At 42.5% G+C, this 16675-nt stretch overlaps 1 protein-coding gene across 11 annotated transcripts in view; it reads right to left on the bottom strand.

The window, feature by feature from the left end:
* The window catches only part of gphnb (gephyrin b), a 305397-nt gene extending 297217 nt beyond the window's left edge, over positions 1 to 8180 (bottom strand). For 6 of the 11 annotated variants that reach the window (XM_034162749.1, XM_034162750.1, XM_034162751.1 and 3 more), the window contains exon 1: positions 8024 to 8179. In XM_034162749.1, the coding sequence (XP_034018640.1) occupies positions 8024 to 8087 (64 nt within the window). In that variant the 5' untranslated portion in view covers positions 8088 to 8179. Of the gene's footprint in view, positions 1 to 8023 lie in introns of all 11 variants that reach the window. The other 5 variants (XM_034162748.1, XM_034162754.1, XM_034162758.1 and 2 more) reach the window with 2 other exon arrangements.
* Between the last annotated feature and the right edge of the window lie 8495 nt (positions 8181 to 16675).

Raw genomic sequence — 16675 nt, 5'->3', positions numbered from 1 at the left:
ATAATTAGTCAGATGATGGTTTTTAAATTCATCTAAAAAGATAATCCGATAATGAAAACATTATCTTCGATAATTATCTATTACCGGAAGTGTGCCCACCACTGCCAATAACTACCAAGCAACCTCCTCAGACCACACCTATTTAAAATATGCTGATGATACAGCATTAGTGGGTTGCGTAAACTCTAACATTGTATCCCTAGAGGGTTTTGAGAAGGATTATTAAAGGGTGTACAGAAAATTTTAGGGTTAATGCGAAGAAAACAAAGGAGATCAATCAATCAATCAATCAACTTTTTTCTTATATAGCGCCAAATCACAACAAACAGTTGCCCCAAGGTGCTCCATATTGCAAGGCAAGGCCATACAATAATTATGAAAAACCCCAACGGTCAAAACGACCCCCTAGTGAGCAAGCACTTGGCAACAGTGGGAAGGAAAAAACTCCCTTTTAACAGGAAGAAACCTCCAGCAGAACCAGGCTCAGGGAGGGGCAGTCTTCTGCTGAGACTGGTTGGGGCTGAGGGAAAAAACCAGGAAAAAGACATGCCGTGAAGGGGGGCAGAGATCGATCACTAATGATTAAATGCAGAGTGATGCATACGGAGCAAAAAGAGAAAGAAACAGTGCATCATGGAACCCCCCACAATCTACGTCTAAAGCAGCATAACCAAGGGATGGTCCAGGGTCACCCGATCCAGCCCTAACTATAAGCCTTAGCGAAAAGGAAAGTTTAAGCCTAATCTTAAAAGTAGAGAGGGTATCTGTCTCCCTGATCTGAATTGGGAGCTGGTTCCACAGGAGAGGAGCCTGAAAGCTGAAGGCTCTGCCTCCCATTCTACTCTACAAACCCTAGGAACTACAAGTAAGCCCGCAGTCTGAGAGCGAAGCGATCTAATGGGGTAATATGGTACTACGAGGTCCCTAAGATAAGATGGGACCTGATTATTCAAAACCTTATAAGTAAGAAGAAGAATTTTAAATTCTATTCTAGAATTAACAGGAAGCCAATGAGAGAGGGCCAACACGGGTGAGATATGCTCTCTCCTGCTAGTCCCCGTCAGTACTCTAGCTGCAGCATTCTGAACCAACTGAAGGCTTTTTAGGGAACTTTTAGGACAACCTGATAATAATGAATTACAATAGTCCAGCCTAGAGGAAATAAATGCATGAATTAGTTTTTCAGCATCACTCTGAGACAAGACCTTTCTGATTTAGAGATATTGCGTAAATGCAAAAAAGGCAGTCCTACATATTTGTTTAATATGTGCTTTGAATGACATATCCTGATCAAAAATGACTCCAAGATTTCTCACAGTATTACTAGAGATCAGGGAAATGCCATCCAGAGTAACGATCTGGTTAGACACCATGCTTCTAAGATTTGTGGGGCCAAGTACAATAACTTCAGTTTATCTGAGTTTAAAAGCAGGAAATTAGAGGTCATCCATGTCTTTATGTCTGTAAGACAATCCTGCAGTTTAGCTAATTGGTGTGTATCCTCAGGCTTCATGGATAGATAAAGCTGGGTATCATCTGCGTAACAATGAAAACTTAAGCAATACCGTCTAATATACTGCCTAAGGGAAGCATGATAAAGTGATAAAATTGGTCCTAGCACAGAACCTTGTGGAACTCCATAATCAACTTTAGTCTGTGAAGAAGATTCCCCATTTACATGAACAAACTGTAATCTATTAGACAATATGAATTCAAAAACCACCGCAGCGCAGTGCCTTTAATACCTATGACATGCTCTAATCTCTGTAATAAAATTTATGGTCAACAGTATCAAAAGCAGCACTGAGGTCCAACAGAACAAGCACAGAGATAAGTCCACTGTCCGAAGCCATAAGAAGACATTTGTAACCTTCTTGTTACATGAGATGACCATAGATTTTATTAAAAAGGGAATTATAGTTCCACCTTCAAATATAAATGGTGTAGTGGTTGTACATTTGGTAACATGTACATTAAGGACCAGAAGAAATTGTAACAAATAGTTAAAACAGCCAGTAAGTTTTTAGGGCTCTCTCTCATTGTTACTGTGACAATGTGTGATCATAGGAGGTGTGTATACAACAGCTGCTTCTGGGGCTGCAGGTCAGGAAGATTTGCTAAGCTATGCTTTCCAACAGAGCTCAGCATCTGTGCACAGTAACAAACAGCAGAGCCAGTAAAGCACAAGCAAATGTGACATATGCATGTTTTACATATCCACAGTTAGGTCAACAATATCAGCACAATGGACAGCTTTGATTTTATTTTTATAAAGCCGTCTTAAGGTGGAGTTGAAAGCAAACGATAATTTGGGGTGACAATTGCAGATTTTGAAATATGACAGCAAGTCTGCGTGATCAGCGCAGGAACAAATATAACTATTATTAACACTTTGGGATCCATGGACACGCCGGCTCGTCAAAGTGTGCTTTTCATTGTGTTTCTAATCATAAAACAGTGATAGAATGTCACAGATCCTACATTCAACAATTTCCTGAAACTGTAAATTCTCAGCTGGAATATCCATCTGCTCTCCAGATGATTTTTGACTCACAGCCTATCCTAGAGGCAGGAGAGTTTCACATGGTCATATCTCCCCCAGTCCCCACGAGAGGCTGCACTCTGCCCTGCAGCATCTCTTAGTAAGAGATCTCACAGAAAAATATACCAGTAAACACTCAAACTCTCTCCCATCAACCTGAAAACACTTTTATTATTTAGGCTCACAAAGAAAATCCTCGTGGAAAAACATGAAGGGATTTTGTTTGTTTGTTTTTTAAGGATCTGTGCAGCAATTACCCCACCCCCAAGGCTGTAATGGACATTTTTTGACATTGGTTTTCATCACTAATGCACTTTATTAATTAAAAAGGGAATGAATCCAAAAGAGAAGCCATCCAGTAGATAGATAAATGATATTATTTTACAAATATGCTGTTTAGGAATGCAATTCCGAGTGGGTGGTACTGCTGCACTGCATGGGACATATTCATTTATTTTAATTTATTATAGATTGTTTTAAAATATTTTTCATATATTACATTACTTTTGTGACCTAAATACTTTGGTATACCCATTTCTAGCACCAAAACAGTGCATCCACATCAATATTTGAAGAATTTCCAAAAACACATTTCATATTTTCAGGTTTTGAGCCAAATTATTTCTCTATACAGGGCTCTACAGAAATATGTGACACATTTTCAGAATGCTGAGATTGCTGTGAACATTTTGATATGCACCATATGGGCATTATACTGAAGGAAAGTACCATCAAATGGGAATTAATGGGAAAAAAAAATAAAATACCCTTGGACCCCAGAGGAATGAAGGATAAAAAGTATGTTAGCCCATGAGGCCGCAATCAAATTTGATTTAATCAGTGCCACATGGGGTCATTTATGCCCATTTACACATATTTAAATCCATTCACAGATTTCAAACAGAGGAACGTTGGCACAGATGTTACGGAAAATATCCATTAGGTGGCACTGCAGAATGCCTTGAAAGTTTTTGACAACAAGGCTGTGGTTAGAGAGAGTAATAAATGACACTTTCACTGCCACTGTCCTTTTAACAAATCAGAGAATGACTCAAGGAACACTTCCAGGGCACCAAGTATATCTTGGACTCCATTTACACCAGGTCAGGTTGGGGATCACACACACTGGTGTTGCACACTCCCGTATGCATCCATGCTACGGCCTTGGGTGTTAGATGTAAACCATCCACGTAGACAATCGTCCATCCCCACCTCCACAAATCAGCCATCTACTGACGGCAATCAGGGGAAATATAAATGTTCTCATGATCTTTTGCAGTTGTTGAGGTCCTCAACACTGAGGCACCTCCATGCTAGATCATACACATAAATGCACCACATGACCAAAATGTCATACCTGGTGCTCCCTCACAATGCAAGAGATATGCCTCATCAGCGTTCTCCATATGAACAGTTGTTCATTTGAAACAAAGTCTTTCCAGTGGTACCCAAGGATTCTCAGAAGAGACCTAGTACAAAAACATCCACCTTAAATCACTGGTTAGCCTCCAAGCCTCACAACCACACAGTACAATGGAAGCACCAGGATCCTGAAGGCTTGGACCTTTGTTATCCTGCAAAGGCATGGCACTGCCAAACACCTCTGTCCAGTGTCCTCATGACTCCATAGGCTCTTGCCAGGTGTCTCCTGATGTCAAAAGCCCAAGGACATGAATGTCACTACCAAGATAAGTCAATCCTCCTACAAGTTCAACACTTTCATTGCATACAGACAGACGGCTGATGGTCAAGTCTTGAAATCACTGAAAGCCTAGATCATCTTCATCTAGAACCACTGCAAACTCAGAAACTCTGATTTCTCACTCAGCTTCTCAAGTGCCTCAATCAGGGTATCCATTGATTTCTAGAACATCTCAGCATCGTCCACAAAGTAAAGCTCACTAACCCTTTCCACACTGTTAAAAGCACCAAAGCTGCCGATTTCCACAATCCAACACCCAGTCCGTGCAAACATTGAACAATGCAGGAGCCAGAACACACCCCTGAGGAACGCCAGTTTTCACTCTCAAAAATGCTGAGGTTCTGCCTGTGATACTTAAATACTTACTGACAATTAATTGTTGCCAATTGATCTCCGAAAAGAGATGGGTACACCCCTAAACTGCACACAAGCAGCAGATAAATAAAGATAATATTCAAATTCTGTAGCAACTGAAACTTTGTCCAAACTGTGGAAAACATCCATACGTTCCTTCACGTAGTTCTGCACATCTGGCTTTCATGTCTAATGAGCGGACATCAGCGCCAGAATTTAACAAACAGGAGGTTGTTGGCTGCTGCCACATTAAGTCGCCTGCTTTATCAACGTTTTCACAAATATCCAATTTCGAATATGCAGCATCGCCAAATGACTTTCCAGCGCTGCCTCTGCTTGCCTTTTTCAACCACTGGGGGCAGCACCACATACAGCAGCAGAAGGCACAGCATAGAAGCCCAGAAATAAAAGCCAGGTGTTATTAATAATACATAACGTTCTCATTCTGCACCCATATGACAGTATTAACAAACTGTGCACACACTGATAAGTTCAAAGGGTACATTTATCTGTTATACTGCGTACCACTGTCAGATATGCTGACTTTGTTTTGACCTCACAGGCAAAGCTAACGATTCTGTAACCAGTCTTGTGCCGGAAGTAGCTGCAATCACAGAAATAATCCTGTAACTCGCTCAAGAGTTGTCATGGCTGTCTTGGTGGCTTCCCTCACTAGTGCCCTTCTTGCACTGTCCAAGCCCAAGGATTCACAATTTATTATTCCTAATTATTTTGGTATCTATCCAATCACAGCCACAGAATCCTTCAAAAACCCTCAGAGTTGTCATGGCTGTCTTGGCGTCTTCCCTCACTACTCTATTTTTTATGCTGTCCAAGCTCAAGCATTCATATTATCCCCATTATTTTGGCTTCTCTCCGAAAAACACCCACAGAAACATATAACTTCTTCAAAGTTGTCATAGCTGTCTTGATAGCTTCCCTCAATTATTGCCTTCTGGCACGGGCCAAGCCCATGGGCTCATATACTTTATTAGCCTCATTGTTTTGGTAAGTAAGTCCCTTCGGCTGCTCACTTGTTTTGTACTCGGGGTCGCCACAGCAAATCCAAGGTGGATCTGCATGTTGAATTGGCACAGGTTTTACACCGGATGCCCTTCCTGATGCAATTCCACATAACATGGAGAAATGTTGCAGGGGTGGGATTGAACCCGGAACCTTCTGCACTGAAACCAAGTGCATTAACCAATTGGCCACCACCCCTGCTATCCTCATTGTTTTGGCATCTTGTCAATAATAGACAAAAAAGCCAATAACACCTTCCGCGTTGTCATATCTGCCTTGGTGGCTTCCCTCACAAGTCTGCTCCTGTCACACTTCAAGCCCAAGAGTTCATATACTTTCTAGCACCACTATAGTCAGATGAGTGAGGGTGTATTCGTGCACATCGGACCCTGGGGGAGTCTTCAAACTTGTGCTAAATAGGAAGAAACACTGACAGCTAGAAAGTCAGCACAGAGCTTCTATACAGCGTGCGCACAGGAGCACACAGATAGAAAAACAACCCAAAAACCACAGACTGAGCAGTGTGAGAGGCTTTCATTCCGCTCGTAACAAAGCACACATTTCCATCTGACATATTTGACAACTGACAGTGCGTTCACCCCAATTATCCTATTTCAAGTTTCCTGCACGTATCTCCTCACAATAACCCTCTTTTCCAAACATTACACAAAATACATGTGTACATTACTTGACGCGTCATCTCAGCTTCGCGTGCTTCAAGTTCAAATAGGAGATGCCAAAATGTCCCAAAGGGCTCCATCACCTGTTGGAAGGGATGTGGAAAGCCAAGGTCAAGGTCATGCCCCGTCCCCACCCTCCCACCTTCAGAGGAGAGGGGAGGGCGGCAGTGTGCAGGAAACACTACTGACCTTGACCCTCCCAGTAAGGAGATCAAGTTTAGCATTCAGCTCACACCAGACCCGATCTCACGGCGAGGATGCTGCGGTGACTGCACGGTTGTACGAGTGATGCAGCCTACCTGAAAATTCACAGCTGCAGAGATCACATCCAAAAAAAAAAAAAAAAAAAAAGGCCTTAAGGCGATTTTTCTCTCCATCACACCTGTATCTCAGCAGCGCGATACAGATGCAGGAAGTGTGAACGCGGCACTGCGAGATCAACCTGGAAATCTGTCACAATGAGTGATGACACACAGGGAAACAGGGAAAGGAACCTCAGCTGATGAGGAGACAAAAAGGACAGAGTTGGTAACCCGGCACAAAGCAAACAACGCGGTGAGAGGAGTAGAGGAGGGAAAAAAAAGGGGGCTCTGCGCCTCCGTGCTGCTATCTGATGCAGTATTTACCGGAGAGGGTCACAGCACCGCACTGATTGGTGAGCGATGCTGAGTTTCAGCACCATGGACAGCGGCTCTCCATCTCAGCGCTCCGGTGCAGGCAGGAGGAGGAGGAGGGATGAAGGAGGAGAGGGGCGGCTGTGGTGATGGAGGTGGGGGTTTCCCTGACAGATTTCAGGAGGGTCCACAGTCCCCACATCACCTCCGAAGAGGCCCGATCAAGGCGCTCATGAAATATTGATAGATCCAGCCTCACTCAGGATGGACACGGGAGGGGCGGGGTCCTGTGATTCCATCCACACGAAAATACTGATTAACAAAAAAAATCCTGATACCTTTGAATCCCTGTTGTGATGGTGATCAGAAAACAATGACAAAGCAGAAGCTGCAGAGGAGAAGACGCGCTGGAAAAAAAAAGAAGCAAAACACATCACATCCAAGCGCAGGTTTCCGCTGAGCTCCAGACACGCCGTCATCACCGCGGGAACGTCAGGAGAATTTACCCGAACCGAACTGGACCGACCGAGCCGAGCCGGCGCTGCGTCGGTGCCGCTCAAAAACAATAGTCACACAAACGCACCATCGGATTTCTGTTCAGATCAGCCGATGCTTTTAAAGGCCAAAGATGCATCACCATCATTATCATCATCAACATCATCATCAGCAAGTGTCGTGAGCGACACGAAAGAGGATTTAAAAACCCCACTGTGATCAACTGTGTGTGTGTGTGTGTGTGTGTGTGTGTGTGTGTGTGTGTGTGTGTGTGTGTGTGTGTGTGTGCTTGCGTAATGTGTTTTTATTCTGCTGTCATTTTCGGCTCGGACATGAATTATTCAGCGCACATCAACACCTCGGCACGAGCGCACACGCACCAGCGCAGAGCGCACGTTCCCATGTTCCCGGCGTTGACTGCATGCGGACGATAAAGAAGAAAAAAAAAAAGGGTGAAACGAAAATAAATAATTAAATCACTCACACAGATAAAAAAAAACAAAAAAAATCAGCGTGGCCGACAGCCGCCGCGAGAACCAGCCGCCGCGCACGAAGCTCCAGACGGCACCGGAGGATCGGCGGGGTGCTGACGGGAGGCGGCGGCGCGTTTTACCTGTCAGGACTCCAACCCGGATTTGGTGGTCGTGGTTGGTTAAAATCATCCCGTCCGACGCCATGTTCAGCAGCGCTGTCGCCCGCACCGACAACTCACGGCAGGGCCCAGAGCCGAGCGCATCGAACTTAGAGAGGAGAGGGAGCCGGAGCACCAGTAGGAGGAAGAGGAGGAGGAGGATGAAGAGGTGGAGGGCCGGGATTACGGCAGCCGCGCCAGGCCAGAGGAGTCGAGCGCAGAGCGATCGCGGGGACACCCACGGAGGCGCGCGCGCGCACTCGCTCGCTCTCCGCTGGTCGCGTGCAGCACTGTGTGTGTGGGAACCACCCCCCCCCCGCGTGAAATATGATGGAGAACAGTGGCGGCGCCAAGGGGGGAGGGAGCTTGGGAGGGGGAGGGAGCTTGGGGGGGGGCTTAAGCCCACCCAATAATGAGCCAAACCCCCCCTCAGCTCCCCCAATAATTCTGCCAATAATGTGAATAGCGACTGACTATTTGTGGATCTCAACTGCAGTTTGCACTGAGAATGTCTCAATATTGCATAACTGAGCAAAGTGATGAATGTGTGTGTTCGGTGATCCACCAATGCAAAACAGAATTTTCAGTTTTGCAAATGAACATTTATTTGTAAAAACCCACACACGTTACAAATCAGAAATTTGTGTTTGTGGATCACAACACACGTGTACAAATCAAAGGATATTTGTACATCACCCTCTCTGCATTTGAAAGTATTAATGAGACAAATTTAACTCCACACTCCAAAAATTTAGGTTTCCTAAATATTTATTCCAGCCACTCTTAAAACTTCACTTATCTTTATTTATACCTATGTGCAAGTTTACTGAACTTGCAATCATTCTAAGTGATGTGTGTGTGCATTGATACCACATTTTAGAGGAGCCGGGTGACTAAAACATATACCTTGGTAGTTATAAAGCGATTACTATATATTGTTAATTTCGACGACATTTTGTGGAGCCCCTCCAACTTTTACCCCAGCCCCCTTCAGCTCCCCCAACAAACATTTCCTGGCGCTGCCACTGACAGAGAGAGAGAGAGAGAGAGAGAGAGAGAGAGAGAGAGGAGAGAGAGAGACCACCGCTGACTTTATACTTTAAGGAGACAAACACAGGCAGCAAATATGACAACTTGAAACATTAAATTAATCTATTTGGATCATAGGCGGGTCCAAGTTTGGGCTTGATGGGGCTGTGCCCCCTCCCTTGGTGCACCCCCACAAACACTACCATAACCTCACCAGATAACTAAACACTTGTCCATTCCAGATCCTGTTTCACATTTCTGCGCCCGCCATGTTCCGGAAGTGATGACATCACAGCTTCTTTGACAACCTTTTGTAGTTCTTCACAAACAGTTGCTTTGGGGGGGGGTGAAGGACATCACAATTTTGAACATTTCAAATTTTTTTTCTGCGCAGCAGCACGCACCCTCGCAGGTTATGCACTTTACAACCGTTTACGACAAGTTTACTCATTGGCACGCAAGACTGCGTGCTAGTACAGGGATCAAATTCGTGCAAGTGTCAAGGTGGCTTAAGCATCTCATGATCTCATAGTGCCGCAGTTTCCATATGGCTAAAAGCGTATGTAGAAATGCTCTCTGTCCGTTTGAGCATTTCTACGTTAATCACACTTTCTTGTGCCTGTGATAACTTTGACAAAGTTTGGCAGATTTTCAATCAAATTTGAACCTAACATCCCAAATGACAGTATCTTTCACGAGTTCAAATTTAAACCTGATCGAGTTTTAATAAGACTGAGCAGAGCATGTTTGGAATATTAACCACAAAACCTGGACAAAAGTGGAATGTGGAGAGGTACAGTTGTGGTCGGACGTTGACATACACTCATGTGCATGAAACGTTGTGGTAATTTAGAGCTTTTAATGATGTCTTTGAACTATTCTTTTTCCAGGGTAGAATGATTGTACAACATACACCATTAATGAATTAAAAAAAACCCAAACACAACAAGAATTGGGCCCACAGGTTTGAATTTATGTTGGATCTTCTCTAATCCACATAGGGTCAAAATTCCAGCCTAAAAAGGACGTATTTGACAGAACTCAATGGATTGACCAACACTCAGAACAATGGGAAAGTCCCAAGAACTCAGTGAAGATCTAAGAAGGGGAATTGTAGATTTACACAAGTTGGGAAGGTCTCTTAGAGCCATTTCTAAACAACTGCAGATTCCAACATCATTAAATCAAGCAACTGTATGCAAGTACAAGTTAGTCAGATGTGACTTTGTCAAGATCTGGAAGAAGACCTAAAATGTCACCCACAGATAAGAGGGGAATTGGTTAGGATGTTCAGGAACAACCCAGGAACCACCAAGGAAATGTTGGAACACCAGCATCACTACAGTACACTACATTCGTCAACAGTGATGCTAGTTTACATCACCATGGAGTTATTGAGATATTTTGGCCACAATGGAAAGAGGTGTGTTTGGAGGAGTAAAGGTGAAGATTTTGAACCTAAGATCACTGGACCAACTGTCAAGCGTGGTGGTGATGGTACAGTCATGCTGTGGTACTGGTGCATTGCTCCAAGTAGATAGAATGGTGGAGGACTACCTCCAAATACATCAACGCCACCTTAAGTCAACAGCTAGATGGTTGAAACTTGGCCACAACTGGGTGTTCCAACAGGACAATGATCTCAAACACACATCAAAACAGGTTCTGGGTTGGAGAAAACAGGCTAACATTAAGCTTCTGGACTGGTCTTCCCAAAGCCCCAACCTCAACCCTACTGAACATTTGTGGCCTACACTTAAAAGCTAGGTCTGTGCCAAAAACCAACCAGTTTAAATGAACTTTACCAATTCTGCCAAGAAGAGTGGTCAAATATCCAGCCAGAATTATTTTCAGCTTGTTGATGGACGGTTAACCAAATTTTAGTGGGGGCATATTTATATATTTGATCCTGTATGTGTAATTTTGCCCATGTGTGAATTAGAGAAGATCCACCATAGATTAAACTTGTCGACCCAATTCTTGTTTTTAAAAGTAAATGATGTTTGCTGTACAATGTTCCACCCTGACAGAAGAACAGTTCAATACATCATAAAGCTCAAAATTACCATGATGAGTGTAGGTCAATGCCCAATCACAACTGGGTATAAATGTGAAGTCGGAGCTTTTCTTTTTTATTTTATTTTATTTATTTTGTTCAGTTGTTCCAGTTTTACCTTGTGTCGCCACAGTCAATCCCCACGTCTTGCACAGGTTTTACACCGGATACCCTTTATGATGCAACTCTAGATGTACACGTTTAATGTCTTTACATAAATTTCTGAAGATTCTTTTTAATTTTGTTGTTGCACATTACTAAGAAATGCTCAAAGTTACATAAAATAATACAAAATTTATATTTCTAGAAAAAAATGGCTGCCAAGAAATTCTAACTTTTAATACTGACTAAAAATTTTAGTGACAAAGTCGTGTGTGTGTGTGTGTGTGTTGTGTGGGGGGGGGGGGGGGGGGGGGGGGGGGGTCAAGATAAATGAAGAAATAGGCACTCTCAAAAAGTCATGATTAATTAATTACAATAAAAAATGATTGATAATTAAATGATTTACCATTTGTGTGGAATTCTATTTTGTTCAAATTGGCAGAAATTCACTGGATGAAATTTAATTATGCAGCACATTTTTGATTCAATATATTTCATAAACACATTCTGTGCTGATAGCTCCACTAAATACATTACGCTAATTTCTCATGTCATTATTTCATACAAACTCTTCAGGTTTTTTTGTTCCCCATGCTCAAATCCTAGGCCATGTCTTTTCTGGATTTGAATCTCATTTGTGGCCTCCCCAAGTCCAACAAGGAATTTCTCCTCCATGAGTCGGGGCCCTTTCGAGAGGGTTCAGCGCATGCTGGAGGGTGTGAGTGACGGCGGCCTCAAGCATTTGTCTGCTGTGTCTGAACGTGAGAATACCACAAGCTGACCTGTAAAAACGTAACTGCTGTCCCCAAGTTAAACAGTACAGCTGCTATTTATAAACGAGCTGCACACTTCCATGCTGTATAATTTCACCTTTTTATTGTCTCTCCACACACACACACACACACACACACACACACACACACACACACACACACACACACACACACGATCTTCCAGCTTTTGTTCGACTGATACACATGATTCATAAATGCACCTACATGAACACTAACTGTAAATATAACGCAATGCTAAAATACCCTCGGCCATATGAGCATTGTGGTTTTTATAATTTGCAGTTGTTTATTAAAAGCCTATTGTCTTACGTACAATTTATACATGTACAAATCAAATCATTTGTTCATGTTGTGCAAATCAAGGAATATTTGCAGATCACCCTCTGTGCATTTGCAGTTATTAATGAGACAAATTTAACTCCATAGGATTTCAGCTTTGAGTTAGCAAAAAATAGTGTGCAAGTTAACGTCCACAAAATGTGTTGTAAATCACTTGAAAGGTGTTATCCAGGTTACAAAAACTGCGTTTTTAGTTTTAGAAGTGTTTATTTCTCACTAGCTTTTACATAATATACCAGAAATGAAGCTGTTAGCAAGTAGCTACACCAGGAAGTGATGTCACCATGCTAACATTGGCGAAATGTCTTGTAAATAGTTCAGAGGTGTTATTAGGTTCCAAAAACAGTGTTTCGGTTTTAGAAGTGTTTATCTCTCACTAGCTTTTACATAATATACCAGAAAATGAAGCTGTTAGCAAGTAGCTACACCAGGAAGTGACCATCACCATGCTAACCTCTGCAAATGTCTTGTAAATAAGTTCAGAGGTGTTATTAGGTTCCAAAAACAGCGCTTGCAGGTTAGAAGTGTTTATTTCTCACTAGCTTTTATATAAAATACCAGAAATAACGCTGTTAGCAAGTAGCTACACCAGGAAGTGGACGTCACCATGCTAACCTCTGCAAAATGTCTTGTAAATAAGTTCAGAGGCGTTATTAGGTTCCAAAAACAGCGTTTGCAGGTTAGAAGTGTTTATTTCTTGCTAGCTTTTACATAACATATGAGAAAGATGTATATAAACACACAAAACAAAGCGGTTTGAAGAGACCTGCGACTGACGTTGCGGTGCAGCTCTACTCTGATTGGCTGTCACCTGTGTTACTGAAACAGGAAACAGCTCAGATTTAAAAGAATATGACTTTTTTACCTCTCAGAACACATCATGGTTAGTCATCTTTGAACTTGTCCAAGGTCCTATGTCCCAAGAATGTTCCCTGAGAATTTCAAGAATTTGGGAATAATAGGACGGACTTATACTGAGCAAAGACAGACAGACAGAAGGACGAATGGACAGACAGCTTTTTCGCAATACCCGATGGCCATATTTGATGGACTCGGGTAAAAATGCCATTGCGAGGTGGGGATAGACCGGATGTCTGCCTGAGTGGGTTCCATCCAGGATCCAAGTGGGTCCATAGAGGAGTGGATGAGGTGATGTGCGGCACTTGCAAATGCAACCCGAGTATATCCACAGTACTTTGCTGTAACAATTGGTTAAATTCAATTTTACAGAATTAACCTCTTAAACTCTGGGCTGGAAAATGTTATATGCAGGGAAGAATCCCCCTAGACTGATTTTTTTTAAGTGTACAAAAGCCACAGGATGTGTACATGCACCCACACAAACATTGGGTTGACATCAAAGGGTTGACGCATACCCTGCATGCTCCACTCACAACAATATAAATGTACAAATAAATATACATTGACTGATAGCGTTTTTGACTATGTATGCACGTATCAAATTAGTTCATTTTGAAGTCACACATATCAATTGATCACATATTTGCTGATCAATATATGGCTTTAGATCATCCATCCAGCCTTCTTTGTTATTGAGCTACACAAGGTCAAAGCAAAAAAGTGTTTATCGTACCATATTTTCCTTGACCTTTGACCAAGCAACTCCAAACTCTGATCACCTCTAGGTATCTATCAAAGTAATATTTCCACCAAGTTTGGTCTCGCTAGACTTCTTGGTGAGGAGATATAACAACAAAACTAAAACAAACAAAAACATTTTTCCTGAATTTTTTTTCTTAACCTAGACATTTGACCTTTGACCAAACTACTACAAAATCTAATCACTGATAGATATCCATCCAGGTAACATTTCCAGCATGTTTGAACCATCTTGGGTTCTTTGATGTTGGGACTATACAAAAAAAAAAAAAAAAAAAGGTTTTTCTTGACCTTGACTTTTGACCAAACAACTCTAAAAATGCAATCATCTCTAAATATCTATCCAAGTCACATTCCCACCAAATTTGAAGGAAATCCATCAAGCCATTTTGAGACTTCTTGCAAACACCCCTCTCCCGCTTTGCCGTGGTGCAAGATTAAAAAAAAAACTGCAATTATGACAGCACAAGCATATAGATCCAAAAATATCAGTAGCCATCAGACTGCGCATGAGAGCATTATTTACCTCAACAGGAAATGATACGGCTCTTCTGTTTCATGACATTGTGAAATCCCCAAAAGTGCGAAGAGGCAGGAAACGGTGCACATCCACAGTTGTCACAAGGCATCGATGGACACCGAGCCAAAGAGCCATAAAGCTTTTATTTCTACCCCAGTGAGCTTCTATGCCTGAAAAAGAAAACACCTGGCAAAAGTAGTCAAACGCACAATAAAGTGTGCAGCTGCACATTTCATAGTTCCGCTAAGTAAAACTCCGCTTTATGATACATAAAGAGGAGAAGACGGCTTTACCTCGTCGCTTTGGACCCGATCAAACGTTTCATTGAATATTAATGAGGGTTGTGACAATACAGTACATTCAGTACATGACACGTGGGCTCATGAGGTCAATGTTTTCAAGAAAATGGTGGTGATTATAACTCATTTTCAGAACGGGAGGGTAGAGCAGGTCGCTAACATGTGCAAACTATTACTACGGTTGTACATTTATGGTAAAAGCACCAAATTTTGTGCAGACATTGTATATATTTCTTAGCTATGCCATGCTTAATTTCCCCCTGAGGGTAATAAATAGCAAAATCCAAGATGGCCGCCATGGTGTTCCTGAAATGTATCCAAAATGCTCTCTTTATTACTATGGCATACAAACAACAATGGGTTCATTTTCTATTATTTTATGCACTGAATCTGTTCCAAACACAATTACAGTTCTCAAAAAAGCTTGGCATGCTATCATTTTTAAAAATTATATATAAAACATGGACTATGCTAAATTTGGTGCTTTAACCATAAGCCGTATTGTTTTGACGTATCTGCTGTGCTAATATGTAGACCTGGGTATGATTCCTGTTTACGCTACCCATCTGGATATTTGGACAAGACATTATCTGCCTGTTCCAGTCCACCCAGGTTTAAATGGATACCCAGCTTTGGACGATGGAAGTCCATGGAGAAGTCATAGGTGCTCAACCCTTTCTCGCTTCAGGATCCAGGGATAAGCACCAACACCAACGAGCCTCAGGGCCAATATCAGTCAAAGCATCCTTAAGCAAGACAGTTAATGCCAAAAGTACCAAAACACAACACATCAACCACATTGAATTTGGCAAAAGGATGCAGAGAAAGAAAATAACATCTCTCATGTTTGTATTTTGGTGAATTTTCTGGATCTAGCCACCTTGGTTCCATTCATGCTTGGCTCAGGATGGCGCAGAGCAGGTCAAGAGCAAGTCAGTGGAACTCTTGATGAACTCTGTCCTCAACTCTTCCTGGTGGTGTAAAGGGTTTAGTAGCAGAGAGTATTTTTGCTTTAAAGTCAGCCATGACCTTTGGATGAACACTAGTCCTCACTACTTACCTATGTGGGTCCAAGTAGTTGCTTGTGCACTGCAATGGTCACACCCCAGTAAACAGCATTGGCTTGTGGGCTAAACTCAGTGGTGAGCACAGTTCTGCTAGCCGCTAATTAGCGAAATTGAAGTTTTTATTAGCGGATAAGCTTTTCAGCTAACTTTGAAAACCATCAGCGGACAAATTAGCTAAATTTAGTTCCGCTAACATTTGTTGTTTTTGCTGGTAAAGTGAGTAAATTTAACAGTCAAAAATGTTTGTAAACCCTAAAATCATACATGTTAGTTCCTGTTTATGAATTGCACAGCGCTAGCTAACACTTCCGTTAGCTAGCGCTGTGCATTTGACCTGTGAACCGCTAGTGGTTCACAGGTCAAAGCACACAAGCGCTGGTAAGAAGACAAGAAGTTACACTGTGGATAAAAACGGTATGTAGGTAGCTCAAAAGTTATTCATTTTATGCCCCGCGCGGCACTTGCGCCGCAAGGCGGGGCATATATCATCCGGGTTGCCCGTCCACCTGTCCTTCCGTCAGTTCGTGTGTCCGGCCGCAATTCGTTCGTCGCAACGTAGCTCGGCACCTATTGCTCGCAGAAACTTCATATTTGGTGTGTACATGCCTTGGAGGAGTACTTCGCATGGGTTCGAAGGCCAGTGTCCTTGACCTGCTTTTCAAGGTCACCAATGGTCACAACTGTCAAATCATTTGCCACAATGTAGCTCGGCACCTACTGCTTGCAGAAACTTCATATTTGGTGTGTACATGCTTTGGAGGAGTACTTCGCATGGGTTCGAAGGCTGGTGACCTTGACCTAATTTTCA

This window comes from Thalassophryne amazonica, chromosome 21 (genome assembly GCF_902500255.1).
Source record: "Thalassophryne amazonica chromosome 21, fThaAma1.1, whole genome shotgun sequence".
In the NCBI taxonomy this organism is placed as follows: domain Eukaryota; kingdom Metazoa; phylum Chordata; class Actinopteri; order Batrachoidiformes; family Batrachoididae; genus Thalassophryne; species Thalassophryne amazonica.
Note: the sequence above shows the minus strand (reverse complement) of the source record. Positions and strands in the feature narration are given on the sequence as shown.